Source organism: Sabethes cyaneus, chromosome 2 (assembly GCF_943734655.1).
Source record: "Sabethes cyaneus chromosome 2, idSabCyanKW18_F2, whole genome shotgun sequence".
NCBI lineage: Eukaryota > Metazoa > Arthropoda > Insecta > Diptera > Culicidae > Sabethes > Sabethes cyaneus.
The window spans coordinates 152,013,456-152,028,085 of record NC_071354.1 but is presented as its reverse complement, the minus strand read 5'-3'; the positions used below and the strand labels follow the sequence as shown (position 1 = coordinate 152,028,085).

At 38.3% G+C, this 14,630-nt stretch overlaps 1 protein-coding gene across 2 annotated transcripts; it reads left to right on the top strand.

The window, feature by feature from the left end:
• The first annotated feature begins 853 nt into the window (after positions 1 to 853).
• LOC128734503 (uncharacterized) lies at positions 854 to 13,924 on the top strand. Of its 2 annotated transcripts, XR_008411981.1 has the most exons (6): positions 854 to 1,168; positions 1,235 to 1,885; positions 1,960 to 2,644; positions 2,700 to 3,098; positions 12,710 to 13,568; positions 13,635 to 13,924. XR_008411981.1 is itself a non-coding variant. In XM_053828738.1 (5 exons), the coding sequence occupies exons 1-5, from the start codon at positions 1,136 to 1,138 to the stop codon at positions 13,117 to 13,119; spliced, it is 2,178 nt and encodes a 725-aa protein (XP_053684713.1). In that variant the 5' UTR covers positions 854 to 1,135; the 3' UTR covers positions 13,120 to 13,615. The 2 variants fall into 2 exon arrangements, 1 of the variants encoding a protein (XP_053684713.1); XM_053828738.1 differs by lacking the exon at positions 13,635 to 13,924 and having other exon boundaries at positions 12,710 to 13,615.
• Positions 13,925 to 14,630: the final 706 nt, after the last annotated feature.

Below are 14,630 nucleotides of genomic sequence, written 5' to 3'. Positions count from 1 at the left end.
CACAGTGACGCTTTAGGTTTGTCATCAAATTAGTTCAGCCGTATGACGTTGAGGAGGAGTGTTAAAATATGCAACGTACATCGGCACCTCCTTCAATCTTCTGGCAGCACTGCTTTTATCGAATGCGTACATACAACTATACTCTTCCTTTTATATTCATTCTTATACGAGCACTTGAGTGACGCGGTCATAATAAAATTACTTTCGATAGATATTCCGTGTTTAATTTCGTTATTACCCATAACAACCTCAGCCAAGCAGAATTTGAAAAAGTGGTGTATGAATGAATGAATGGTACTACCATTTGCTTTAGCAAAAGATCCGTTCATAGCAATGGTAGGCCCATGGATCACCATGCAAATAACCTTTATCCAGCTTTATGCGAGCCATAATGGCGGACGTGTTCGTAATATTTGAACAGCATTTTTGACAATTCCCTAAAACATCACACGTTTTCTTTCCGTGCATTCTTTTAGTTCTACCGTGAACGCGCGGAAAGAAAACGTGTGATGTATTAGGGAAATGTCAAAAATGCTGTTCAAATATTACGAACACGTCCGCCATTATGGCTCGTAAAAAGCTGGATAAATTTATTCAGATTTCCAGCATTTTCTTCAGGTTTAGGGTTTTAGAGTAGTTGCAGAATTATTCTGGGTTTACTTTACAGAAGGTTGCATTATCAACCCTTTTGCATGCGGATTTTGCGATAATGCGACCAAGACTGCGACCTTCTGAAAACTAAACCCAGAATTATTGGAAAATCTGGCATCTCTGTCTGTAAGATTGAAACGTCAACGTCAGGCATCATCCGTCATTCACATATTATGGAAATGTATGGTCCACCCTGTTCCAACTTTGTTTACTTTGTTTATGATTCATTGCGTATAAACATCTCAAATAAAATTGAGGTTCTCCCGTTTTTTTTTCAATTGATACCCATATAATGTAGGAACATTCAAGATCCTGGAAAGTAAGTTTAAGTTTCTTTTTTTCTTTGTTAAACGAATTTGATATAGAGCTGCAGAACATAAAATATCAAAGAAGACTTCGAGTGCGTGTCCCTCAATCCTCCGCAGCTTACTGTCAGTAACCTTATCGCCAAATAAATTTTATAATTGCAAAAATAACTGTTATCATGATGGAGCCGAATCCCCAGCAGTCTGAAAAGGTAATACATATATTATACATAAGCTGTATCATCTATTTAGAACTTATCATAACATTGTTACAATAGACACCAATTCGCATCAGGGAATACAATGTTCAACTAGCGGCATACACAAATTTTATCTGCCGGTTAAATTCCACTGCAGTTCTGGATAGCCACGTTGTTGAATTTCTGGAGAGCTTGATGGGCCTATTGGAAGAAATTAACAGTTTTGATAGTTTTCAAGAGCCAAGCGTTGAAGAAATCAAATTCAATGGCCACATTAGTAGCCTCAACTCGATAATGCGATGCAACTTTTGTCCATGGCATACGGCTAATGGCGAGGAATTACTTTTGCACATTATTGAAGCAGGTCACTCCAGCACAAAATTAAAACGTATACGATCAGAAGCCGTCGCCAGTTATCGCGAATATATTTGGCAAGTGCAGTCTAGGCTGCATAATAACGGATTACCCAGATCACTTTTGGGAGGCATGATAAGTTTTCATTTCTTGTCTAAATCATTTCTGGAAACTACCTCCCAGTATCTAATAACACTTAGAAAACATGGCCAGAAACCTACGCTCATAATTGCCAACGGGATCAACAACCTATTGATGCAAATCGATTCTTTGGTCTCTTCAGCTAAGTGTATGGAGTCGGTTCAGAGCCCTAAAACCTTATTGATGACCTTCGCCATTTGGAAAATTTGCTACACAAGTGGGGGAAAAAATCATGTAAGATTGTTATTTTGGATCGAAAGATCAGTTGAAAATAAGGAATTCAATTTTTAAATTAAATTATTTTCTAGATGCATGCCATACAGTTGTTAAATGATTGTAATGGTAAAACCAATGGCATTACACCCGTCCAAAACGTATTTTCGTTGCCACCTTATACGGCAATGAATCAATATCCCAATGCTGCTTATCCACCGATGAACTTCAACAACCAGCCTAATTTACCAAATCGTCCATTGTTGGGACCAGAATCGCTGTACCATCCGATGAATTTTCCCGGAGCGCCCCAACCAATGCATCCCATGCAAGGAGCTCCACTCATGGTCCGTCCTCCACCGAAATTGCCACCTATCGGGATCCATCCAAACACTGATATACAACAGAATCAGTTGAGTACACAGTCATTGTTGTATGACCCTAAAAAGCCTCCTCCGATTATTCCAGCACAAGGTCTCCAGAGACCACTGCCATTCCATGGAGGTGCAGATCCTACACCATCGTTTCCACCTTTGGTGCCGGATAACGATTATTCAAACATCATTGAAAGATTAAAACAGTTTCTGCAGAACCCTAAACTAGATTCTTTTATCGAAAACGGAAACATTCTCAGCGATTTCGAGAAAACTAGTCTAATTCTTTCGGAGATAAGACAAGTACTGATAGAAATATGCCCTAATGTTAAAATAAGTTGTTTTGGCTCTAAAGTTAGCGGTATAGGATATGATGAGGATCCGCTGAATCTATATATAGACGACGGTACGTAGTTCCCAAACATTGTTTTGCAATAAATAATTTTTCTTTCTTATTTTAGGAGAAAAAATTAAGACTAGTGCTGGCGTAGAGTTGCTGCTGCGTAAGCTAAAGGATTTCTTCCTTGAGAATCCCGCAGAATGGTTAATCGTAAACGTTGATAATAATGATATACACACATGTATCTACGTGAAGAACCACAGCGAAAGTGTTTGCTGCCAAATTTCATTCACCAGCGAAATTTACTGTTGGAACTCTCGGATCATCCGCTATTACGTACGAACGTTCCCAATATTCCAGAAAATGTGCTATTTCATGCAGGAGTTAGTCAAATTGTTGAGCTTGCCTTTCAATCAACGGGTGATTATTCTGCTGGTTGCGTTCTATCTGCAGACCGAAAAATGTCTTCCAACGGTTTCCCAACTGCAGGTCGGCTTACCCGATGAGCAGTTAAGCGAAGGTGAGTACCACCGGAATGATTTACGATTGTTCGAAGGAGACTACTCTTCTGTTCAGAAAATGTATTAACATATCTAGGCACGATAGAATTATTTGTTTTTAAAACTGCCTTCAAAACTTGTTTTTTTTACTTTTTTTTGAAGCTAGTAGTAATAGTCACTAGCGGATAGACTAATTAATTCGTATATTCGCATTCAGTTTTGACTTATTATGACATTCACATTTATACTGGTCTTTGAAAAAGTGCTTTTCAAACCTTTTTGGAAAAGCTTCGTCTGGAAAGATTAATCTAGCAAGTGAAAGAATTATATTTTAGTTTGCATTCTCGAAAGGCTTATACCTTCAGAAATGTGCCAAAAGATGTTTTGAACCCGGTTCTATTGTCTAGCATCCATATTGCAAAACGGGACGGCAATTCAACGCCGCTTGTTGCGCTTCGCTCTTCGTCATCTACCATGACAAGATCCGCTCCAAATGCCAAGTTACGAAAGTTATGCCGATTGATATTTGAAGACACTTCAGGTGCGAAGCAACGCCAACGTCGCAACAGCTCTGTTTGCTGTCGATCATCCTGCTATTTTGGGAGCGATTGATCTAAAAGTACGTCCCAGGGCTCTGCGGATTAACTCAACGCTGAGAATATCCTCGCAAAGCATCCACTACGGACGAAAGAGTGCTTTGTCCGATCTACAGTGAGCTGTTAAAAGAGCACCCCTCTATTTTTGATTTTAATGTGCCACGTGGAACAATCCATCGTAACTGTTCTGTTTTTTCCCTACACGTGAGGAATTAGTGTATTTCTGGGTTTGAATGTAATATAAAGTATAAAAACCTGATTTAATCCAGCTAGTGGTGAAAGGAACTTTTGTTATACGGTCTTACTTGCTATTTGAGATAGAAAACGACACGTCTTCGGAACATAATTCATCTATTGGTTCACGTTGCGTAGTGCGTTGATTTACATAATTTTTTTGGAAATTAAATAAGTTTACAAAATTTGAATAAAATACGAGCACTTTTAAATTTTGATAGGAGCAGCTCCAAGCCAAATCGTCCAAAAAAAGCTGAAATCTGAAATGAACCTCTTTGATTTGGATGAAACTTTACAAACATGTTTGATTGGATGACGGGACACGCTGATTAGTTAGTAGCTTTTTACCGCGTGAGTAAACATAACAGAAATTTTGACTAAAAATAGTTGAAAGTATGTTGTTTATATCGGTAGAGTTTTACCAAAATAGATTAAGAGATTACAGTGATTCGCATTGGTCAATTCTATGGTGCCGCGTTTCCTACCATTGGTAAAATCGATAGTTTTCGAGATACAATCTTTCAAACATAATACATATGAGAATAAATACGCCCTTTTTAAAAATGACTCTTGAATCAAAATGGCGCCAAAATCTATGCAAGGTGCATATTTCCTCCTATCAAACACGTTTGTAAAGTTTCATCTAAATCAGAAAGGTTCAAATTTTGTCATTTACCTATTTTACGGGGGAACTGCTCAATAGCTCGTTTTTTCATGAAATTGCTGAATAAGCATAAGTAAGTTGTTACTAATTTGAGTAAGTGCAAGTAAAAGTAAGTTGTAAGAGTAAATATTATTCTTCAATATATACATTGTGTAGTAAAGGTCTAGTTTATAGGAACTATGCATAATTTCCTGTAATGCCATTCTATTTGATTCACATCAATTAAGTTTTCTTGAATAAATTTCATCAATTTTTATTAACCTTCGGTTATTTACGCTGTTGTATTTTGTACAACACGTGTAGGTTTTTGAATGCCATATTGTTATATGGTTACAAATCGTTGTTTAACTAACGTATATTCTTCAATAAACTTGTTATGTATGACCAAAATGTCATAGTTATTCAATGCATTAATACTTTAATTTGTTGGGAAGATCGGTATATGCAGGTATGCAGCAAAACTACCAGCAAATGTAAAATGTTTAAAATGCATCCGTCTGTTGGTAGTCGAGTAATTCGGGGTCAAAATTAGAGTATTTTTATAATCAAAGTTCTACAGTTCCTAAACAACCTACATAGTATACTATATGAAGCAAAGTTGTGTATTTTTACTACTTGTACAACTTTGTAATACATGAAAAATAACAACATACAACAATAACAAGAAAAGCTAAAATAGAAAAACTGATTTTACAAATTCATATACCATAAATAAGATTTTTCTATCTTCGCTGAAGAGACAGAAGATTACTGTCTTCAGCAAAATTTCTTGTAATAATATGCTCTAAAACTTTGCAGAACACATCAATCTGTTATATTGAAACTGAAGAAATGTATTTTTTTATTTTAGTTTTAGAGGGATTAATCAAAATTTAAATTCTACCAGACGATAGAGCTTTCAATTTCAAGAAACTTTTCCAAAGGTTTGATAAACCTAACACCAAGTTTTCTCAGTTAAAACTATAATGCGCACGTTTTTTTTGTTTTGGCCTATTGTGCGCCGAGCAACCGTGTTACAAAAGTTGACGCGAGTGTTCGAGGGTTAATATCTTTTGACCGGCAAAACCAATTGTTCAAAAATTTTGCTCTAAAATAAAAAGAAAACTTATCCAATTTAATAACTGCTATGTATATTTTACTCTTGACAGATACGTATTTGGCTACGACTTGCAGGCTTCCCCTGTTTTCGAACTCGAAAACAGACACTGAAGAAGCCTGCAAGTCGTAGGCGAAATGCGTATCTGTCAAGAACAAAATATACATAGTAGAATTAAATTGGATAAGTTTTTTTTATTTAATTTCCAGACATAAAAATTAGTCAATTTTCACGCGAAGGTATCTGCTAGATTATTGAATAATGTAAAATTAATGAAAATAAAATTAATTTCAAGCTGCAACTGATAGTCTGTAGTCAAACATACTGTGGGAAATCTATTAAACATCTATTTAAAAGAGATAGATCATTTATAACATTGGTAAACTCTATACACTCAAATCTCGTTTTACGTCCACTATTGATTTAAAAAATCGTTCGTAAAAAAGAGAACGTTAACTCAAATTTTGCCGTAAAACCAGAGGACGTTCACTCGATTTTTGGACGTAAAACGAGAGGACGTTAATTCAAATTTTGGACGTAAAAAAAGAGAACGTTCATTCAAATTTCGGACGTAAAACGAAATCACGTAAAATGAATGGACGTAAAAAGAGGTTCTAGTGTACTATAACGAGGCTTAACCTTAAATGCCATAGTGAGGATTACCGTCGCTTGAATAGTGAACTACAACAAGACTGTAAAAGACTTATGTTTTGCGAGTGTAGACAGATCAGAATCCGAAAAAAAAATTGGAACTTTCATCAATTCGAAAATGCTCTTCGGTACCTTTGAATATTTGCTTGGATGGTACTGAAGCGACATCGGAATCAGATTCGTATGAACTTTTTGCACAATTTTTCGCTTCTGTTTTTGCCGATCGAATTGCTTTCGACTCAGAAGCTGATATTGCAGCAGGGGATGTGCCAGAGTCTGCTTAGTTGACTTGTCTATTTTTGAAGTAACCACCGACATGATTTTGGCTGCCGCAAAGAAACTAAAATGGTCATACTCGGCGGGTCCCGATGGAATTCCGGCTGTCGTTTTTAATAAATGTGCTGATATCCTTGCAGACTCACTATGTTTAATCTTCAACAAGTCTTTTCCCAAAATATGGAAGCGGTCTTTTTTTTTTGTTTCCAGTGTTCAAATCCGGGGATCGACAGGACGTCAGAAATTATCGTGGCATCACTAGTCTGCTGGCTGGCTCTAAGCTATTTGAGATTGTTGTTAGCGGCATCATCCTTTCTCACGCGAAGAATTACATCTCAAGATGGATTCATGCCGGGTTTGTACTAACTTACTGGAGTTTACTTCAATGTGTATCTCAAAAATGGAACATAAAGTACAAATTGATGTAGCCAGATAAGGTCCGATGGCACTACCTTACTTAATTACTTACTTAGGTGGTTTGCCGTCCTAAGACAAAGCCTGTTGAACAGTTTCTCCATGTAACTCGGTTGATGGCTACCGCTCTCAAATTCCTCGGACATCGAGTGCTCTCCGCCAGATCTCGCTCCACCTGGTCTAATCATCTTGCTCGCAGCGCTGATGGTCGTCTTGTTCCTACCGGATTTGAGGCGAACACCATCTTTGCATGGTAGTTGTCCGGCATTCTTGCAACATGCCCTGCCCATCGTATCCGTCCAGCTTTAGCCACCTTCTGGATACTGGGTTCGCCAGTGCGTGTGCGAGTTAATGATTGAACCTCCGCCTCCATACTCCGTTCTTTTGTACGCCGCCGAAGATCATTATTAGCACTCGTCGTTCGAAAACTCCGAGCATTCGCAGGTCCTCCTCGAGCATTATCCATGTTTCATGCACGTAGAGAACAACCGGTCTAATAAGCATGGTGTACAGGGTGCACTTTGTACGGGAACTTAGCGAGAGAAGCTCATAGTAAGCACGACTTCCGCTGATAATACGCCTCCGAATCTCACGGCTGGTATCATTGTCTGCCGTTACCAGTGAGCTAAGGTAGACAAATTCGTCGACTGCCTCAAACTCATCGCCGTCGATCAATATATTGCCTAAGCGGCGTCGTTCGGCCTCGGTTCCGCTGGCCAGCATGTACTTTGTTATAGACGTATTTACCTTTAACCCGATGGCACTACCAGGACTGATATAGCTGCATGGACCAGGAAGGCCAGTGTGCCATTGCAGGTCTGCGAAACATTTGGCACTGAACTCAGATTACTCTATATACCAAAACCCAAATTTATATCATTCGTACCTGGTGGCCTGACAACTGGATATCCAATGAGGAACTCCGTCGTCGATGTTATCAACGGCCGATAGCAACAGAAATTCGACAACGTAGATGGAAGGAAGTGGAAAGGAGTGAACGAGTTCTGCAGAGAAGTACTCAGCTGGAATCCGCAGAGGCTCATGGTGACGCAGCTCAGCCAACGACATCCTGGCTCTTGACGAGAAACTGTCTTGATGACAGATGAAGGACCGGCTGACATGGACCAATAAGTAAAAATAAGTACGTTGAACAAAGATATGGCGCAAAAAACGCATGAAGACAGTACGAACTATATATCTACACTCTACGACTCAATATGGTTCGTTTGTACGAACTTGATGGAATTGCCTTCGTTTTGCATTTCGGAAATGGAGAATAAGAAATAAGTTAATGATGCAATTTACACAGACTCGAAGGTTGCTTGTGATAGAATTGACCATGCAATATTATTACGTAAACTTTGCCAGCTCATGGCATCTCAGCAGATGATTCAATGAGTAAGCTCGAACTTAAGCGGGAGAGTCACCGTGTGAAGGTGTGGTTCTTGTATTTCTTCGCAGTTTAACGGGTGACAACTAAAATTTTGGGATTTTTTCCATGCCCCTATACTCAACAACAAAGGAGCTTAGATAGAAATGTGAGTAAGTATGTGTTAGTTCCTTATATCCTCTTTTTGTCATTTTTTGTTTTGTTTATGTTTGCCCAGTGTTGCTTAAAATGGCGTCGAAACAAGAAGCATTTCGAGAGCGCGTTGTACACTTCTACGAACTGCCTCAAAAATCTCGGTTAAAAAGCGGTCATGTCTCGGCTTCGACTGTTTACTATATTCTAAGATGCCCAACAACTATTCGCAAGCAGAGTAGTGAACGGCCAGCCAAAGTTATGGAAGCAGAAGAAAATCGTTCTCTTTCTCGTTCCTTCAACAACAAACCCTCTGGTTTGGCTTTCAATTAAGATGTGCACCAGACGAATGTCTGAAGAAAATTTTGATCCCGTTTCTATAAAAAAAAATCATGCAGATGGACAACACGTGTTTTGGCCGGATGGAGCATCATCGCATTACACCAAAAAAACACAATCGTTCCTGAATACCCATTCGATCCCATTTGTACCCAAAAACCACGACCCGTCTTTGTGCGCCCAATCGAATATTTCCTCGGGATTTTGAGTTTCTTGGTGTATAAAAATAACTGGAGAGCCACGAATTGCCTTCAGTTGATTGGTAGAATTAAGAGATGCTTTCGCAAAGTTGACATGACTGCAGTACAATGCTCCTGTTCCGACATTAAACGGAAGCTTCGCCGAACAGCAAATTACGGATTGTTTTCAAATGTGCACTTTTTTTTCAACAATGGACAATGTAGGTACCTTTGATTTCGGTAAATCAGATCTTCTTCATATATCTTTGTCTATTGACTTGAGAACTTGAGAAAAAATTCCAAAATTTTAGTTGTCACCCGTTACGAACCCCTCCGGAGTTCCACAAGCTAGTAATATAGGGCCGTTGTTTTTCTCGCTGTTCTTTAAAAACGTCACCTTCCTGTTGGGTGCTGGTCGCAGACTTGTATATGCTAATGGCGCTGTATTTGTTAACTGGTGATACAAAACTGGCTTATAATAAAGTTGCGAGATGCGAGTTTTGGTAAATAGCTAAAATTCGCCTAAATTAAACAGCTCGGTTTTTCGGGATTTATGGAATTGAGTTTCGCATAGTCGACCATGTTACTAATCTTGGTATTTTTCATGATATTCAGATTTCGTTTAACTCATACCGCGGGTTGATCGTTTCGAAAGCAATTTGTTAGCTCGGATTTATTGCATAAATTGCATGAGATTTCAGCGATCCTCACTGCCTCATGCTCTGCCGGTGGAAGCATAACTGTCCCATGTTACATTTTGTCATTTTTGACATTTTGTTGTCTAACGTTATAATCTATACCTATAAAGAAGGATTTCTGTCTGTCTGTCTGTCTGTCTGTCTGTCTGTCCTGTGTTCCTTATAGAATCAAAAACTACTGAACCAATCGGCGTGAAAATTTGCATGTAGAGGTTTTTGGGGCCAGGAAAGGTTTTAGTGATGGTTAGAGACCCCTCCCCCCACTAAGAGGGGGGGCTCCCATACAAATGAAACACAAATTTCTGCATAACTCGAGAACTAATCAAGCAAATAGAACCAAATTTGGCATGTGGGTGTTTTCGGTGACAAGAATTTATTCTATGGTAAATTGAGACCCCTCCCTCTTTATAAGGGGAATTGTAACTCCTCTCCCCTTTAAGAGGGGGGGCTTCCATACAAATTTCCTCATAACTCGAGAACTAATCAAGCAAATGGAACCAACTTTGGCATGTGAAGGTTTTCGAGGGCAAGAAAATTTTCTACGGTGAATTAGGACCCCTCCCCACTCTAAGAGGGGGGGCTCCTGTACAAATGAAATACAAATTTCCTCCTAACTCGAGAACTAATCAAGCAAATAGAACAACATTTGGCATGTGGGTGTTTTTTTTTTGGTGACAAGAATTTATTCTATGGTGAATTGAGACCCCTCCCCTCTTTATAAGAGGAATTATAACTCCTCTCCCCTTTAAGAGGGGGGACTTCCATACAAATTTCCTCATAACTCGAGAACTAATCAAGCAAATGCAACCAAATTTGGCATGTGAAGGTTTTCGAGAGCAAGAAAATTTTCTATGGTGAATTAGGACCCCTCCCCACTTTAAGAGGAGGGGCTCCTGTACAAATGAAATACAAATTTCCTCATAACTCGAGAACTAATCAAGCGAATTGAACCAAATTTGGCATGTGTGTGTTTTTGGAGACAATTTTTTTTCAATGATGAATTGGGACCCCTCCCCACTTTAGGAGGGGGGGTCCTATACAAACGAAATACAAATTTCCTCATAACTCGAGAACTAATCCAGCAAATGGAACCAAATTTGGCGTGTAGGTGTTTTTGGAGGCAAGAATTTTTTCTGTGATGAATTAGGACCTCTTCCCACATTAGGAGGGGGGGGGGGGCTCCCATTCAAACGAAATACAAATTTGCTCATAACTTTAGAACTAATCAAGCAAATGGAACCAAATTTGGCATGTGAGAGTTTTAGATGGCAGAATTTTTTTTCTGTGGTGTATTACGACCCCTTTCCCTTTTAAGAGGGTGGGCTCCCATACAAATGAAATACAAATTTCCTTATAATTTGAGTACTAATCAAGCAAATGGAACCAAATTTAGCATGCAGGAGATTTTTGAGTCTTGAATTTATTTTATGATAGTTAGAGACCTCTCACCCCTGTGGTAGGGGGATATGGACTCTCATACAAATAAAACAGAAATTTTTGCGAAACTCAAAAACTAATCCAACTCGAGAAATTCGAGACTCTTCCATAAAACATTAATCAATAACAAGACCACAAAAACTATCTATAGTAACACTAGATCATTCAGGACGAGCCGGTCGCGAGTGTTGCCGGTGACCCGCCGTCGGAAGCGCCGCCCACTGGGGGGCTTGCAAAACTCGAGAAGTGACAAAGATCATCCGAGATTCATGATTTATGTACAACACAGGTTAATTTGTGGCAATACGAAGTTTGTCGGGTCAGCTAGTTATATATATATTTTTATAATATGAATCGGAAACATGGTGTTTATACTAGAAAAACTCGAAAAAATTTGAAGCCAATTTGTCCCACTGGAAAAATGGACGCATATTTGTCTCGCTGCATATACCTTTTCATATAAAATAGTTTCAAGTTGTATACAAAATTTAGTGAAGTTTTTCAACATTATCTCAAAGAGAGATGAATAATAACATGAAAACTAAGTAATTTTAGAAAAATCAGTTTTTCAACTTTGAGTGCGATTTTCTCATTTTCGTGTTTTGTAACATGGGACAAATATGCTTCCGGCGGCAGTGCTGCCCTTGATCTATGTGCTGCTTGAGAACTGTTGCTTAGTATGGTATCACAATAGATCAACGATACTGGTCGCAGTGATGAGTCCATACAAGAAACAAATGGTGTCCTCAGCAACTATCGTAGAACTTACGTGGTAGGTATCAAGAAAATTTATCCGGATGGCCCTGGCAAACCTACCGTGACGTAATTCTGACGATCCGCCGTACTTGAACCTCGATTCACTTGAATGGCGACGTTAAATCCAGCAGGCAGTGTTCGTGGCAATAGTCTCTGAATGGTGAAATCGACTTTCCACAACTTTTATCATTTAAGGATGCTCGCGCTAATCAACGATCGACCGGTCTATTACTGCAAGTACCATTTCGTTGCGCTGCTTTCGGTTGTAACAAGCCTATGACATTTTTGAGAGTGGACTTCGAACAGCCTTCGCATAAGTTTGTACAAAGCCTATGAAATAGCAACTTTCAATTGATCGTTAGTAGTGTAGACATTGTCAAATGTATTACCTGACGGAATAAGTTCTGAGTATTATTAAAGGCTCGAGCATGGGCAAATAAATGAGAAATTAATAACTTTTATTTTTTGCTTTTATAAACCGTTGTTTTTTCTTCTTGAAAGGACAAGCTATGTCTGGTTGAATGAAAGAAAAGTTGAAATCTATTTTCACAATTGAATTCTTTTACTAATTTTATTCCAACAGAAACGCATTTCGCCTACAACTTGCAGGTTTCATCAGTGTCTGTGTTCGAACTGGAAATTGGAATGGAAAATGAAATTTAATTGTCAAATTTCAAGTTAGTTCCGACTTTTCTTTCATTCAACTTTCGTATTCTACTAGGACACTCAAAACCAAAGTTTAGCTAATGCTGTGTCTTACCTTTTACAGGCTGGGTTGTTAATTTCAACCCAAAGCAACGCTCCGAACTGAAATTAAAAGACTGTGAACGGGATCTACGCGCAAGCGCCATCGGGTTCTTCAACTACTATGGAAGCATATTTTCTTTCGTCGAATCCGTTGTTTGTCCTCATGTGGGAATGCCCGTGAAGCGCGTGGACTTCCTTCCCGAGAACGAACGACGATTGCCGCTTAAGCGCTATAAACAATTGCTTAACACCGCCGCGAAACCTTCCAGTGATCAACCAAGCATTCAGCGCATTAACGTCTCCACGCCGATGTGTGTCCAGGATATGCTGAATCTTTCCGTCAACGTTACAGAGAAAATCACTGCCGAAGACACAGTTCGATTTACGGTGCTTTGCCGGGAACTTCATTTGCAGTACACCAACAACAAATGAGGGCTGCTTTTTTTCGCGATACACTGTTTTTGTTGAAGCTATTTTAAGAAAGTTAAATGATGTTTTATTATCAGGACCGATTGCAGTCGAAATCCAATTTCCATGACTGACAGGATCAACTAGTTACTTTGTTTGAAAAGGCAGATTGCAATAAAAAAGGAATGATTATTTTCGGAAGATGAATAGAAATACAACCAACATTTCATGTAACTTTTGCTATATTTCTCTTCACTCGTTTGAACTCACGCATCACTCATCTCTAGATCGGGTCAGAAACCTCGACACGTTGCAGTTTGGGTTTATTTGCTGTACTTCATGAATATATTGCATCTATTGGATATCGTTGAATGTGAAACAATCCTACTATATCCTACTTGCTATGTAATTTGTTCGGTATGGACTTTGTAGGTTCATGCTTTTGATTATGAGATTTTTCTTTCTGTTTGGTGGTAGGTACACAATTTTTGTCTATGGTTATTCAATCCGTATTAACTAGAGTCTGCAATATTTTTCAGATCAACTTCTTTTTTTTTGCTAGAATATCAATTCCGTTCGACGGCCATGCGCACCCACCCACGTCCGCACACTAAATATCTATTTACTTCTAGGATCTGATACACTAAACGCTTTTCCACGAGTTTTTTTTCTGTCTGAACGAACATTTCGTGTTTTGTTTCCATTTGTTTTGTTCTCACTTAACTATTATAAATATACACTTGAGTTTCTCTGCTTGTTGTAACTAGATAATACATCTTATTTGTTGTTCTGAATTTTGTGATTCTAATAAATACTTTTGTTAATTCCCTTCGTTTTCCCTATTATTACATCGTCTTACCGGCTTGCCGTGTGTGGTTTCTTACGAGTCGAGTATATTTAAAACATTTGATTTTCTATTTTGCGCTAGAGATTCATCAGTTATATTTACGTACACGGTTGTGTGACTGTTTGTGAAATTCTTGGTTTGTTGATTCTTTGTAGTTTGAAGTTGTATCCTAAGTAGATGCTATGCAAAGGCCAATGAAAAGAAGTGGTAATTTGAGTCGGGATATAATATCGGATTTTAAAATATCAACTATTCGACTATCAACAATAAAAAGGTACGAGATTTTTTTACGTTCAACCTATTTCTCTACACGAAAAATTTTGTTTCAACGTTATTTTCTATGAGTGTGCTTTTGTGTGCTGATTTTATCATTCGCGTCTCGAGCGCAGACTGTAATCAGGTGAATGATTGACATATTTTCCCATTTGCTAGTGGTTTTCCTACTCCAGTTTTATCGGAAGTTAGAGAATTGTTTTAAATTTACGAACAACCTATACTGTTTTTTGTTTGCTTGTGTTATCCAACTGTTAATAATAATGTTTAGAGAAATGATAGATGCTAGAATTAGTTTTGCTTTATCTAATACTGTAATCAGAGAATTCGAGAACTATTAATCTCATTTGTGTGTAAACAACTAATATCTAAATGTTCAATGATTTTGTATCAAAGTATTGGCACATGAAACACA

Excerpts from the sequence above, each read along its gene's own strand:
- LOC128734503 (XM_053828738.1), top strand. The coding sequence starts at position 1,136 with ATGATGGAGCCGAATCCCCAGCAGTCTGAAAAG. Across the intron at positions 1,169-1,234 it reads ATCCCCAGCAGTCTGAAAAG|ACACCAATTCGCATCAGGGA; the intron begins GTAATACATATA and ends TTGTTACAATAG. Across the intron at positions 3,099-12,709 it reads CGATGAGCAGTTAAGCGAAG|GCTGGGTTGTTAATTTCAAC; the intron begins GTGAGTACCACC and ends TACCTTTTACAG.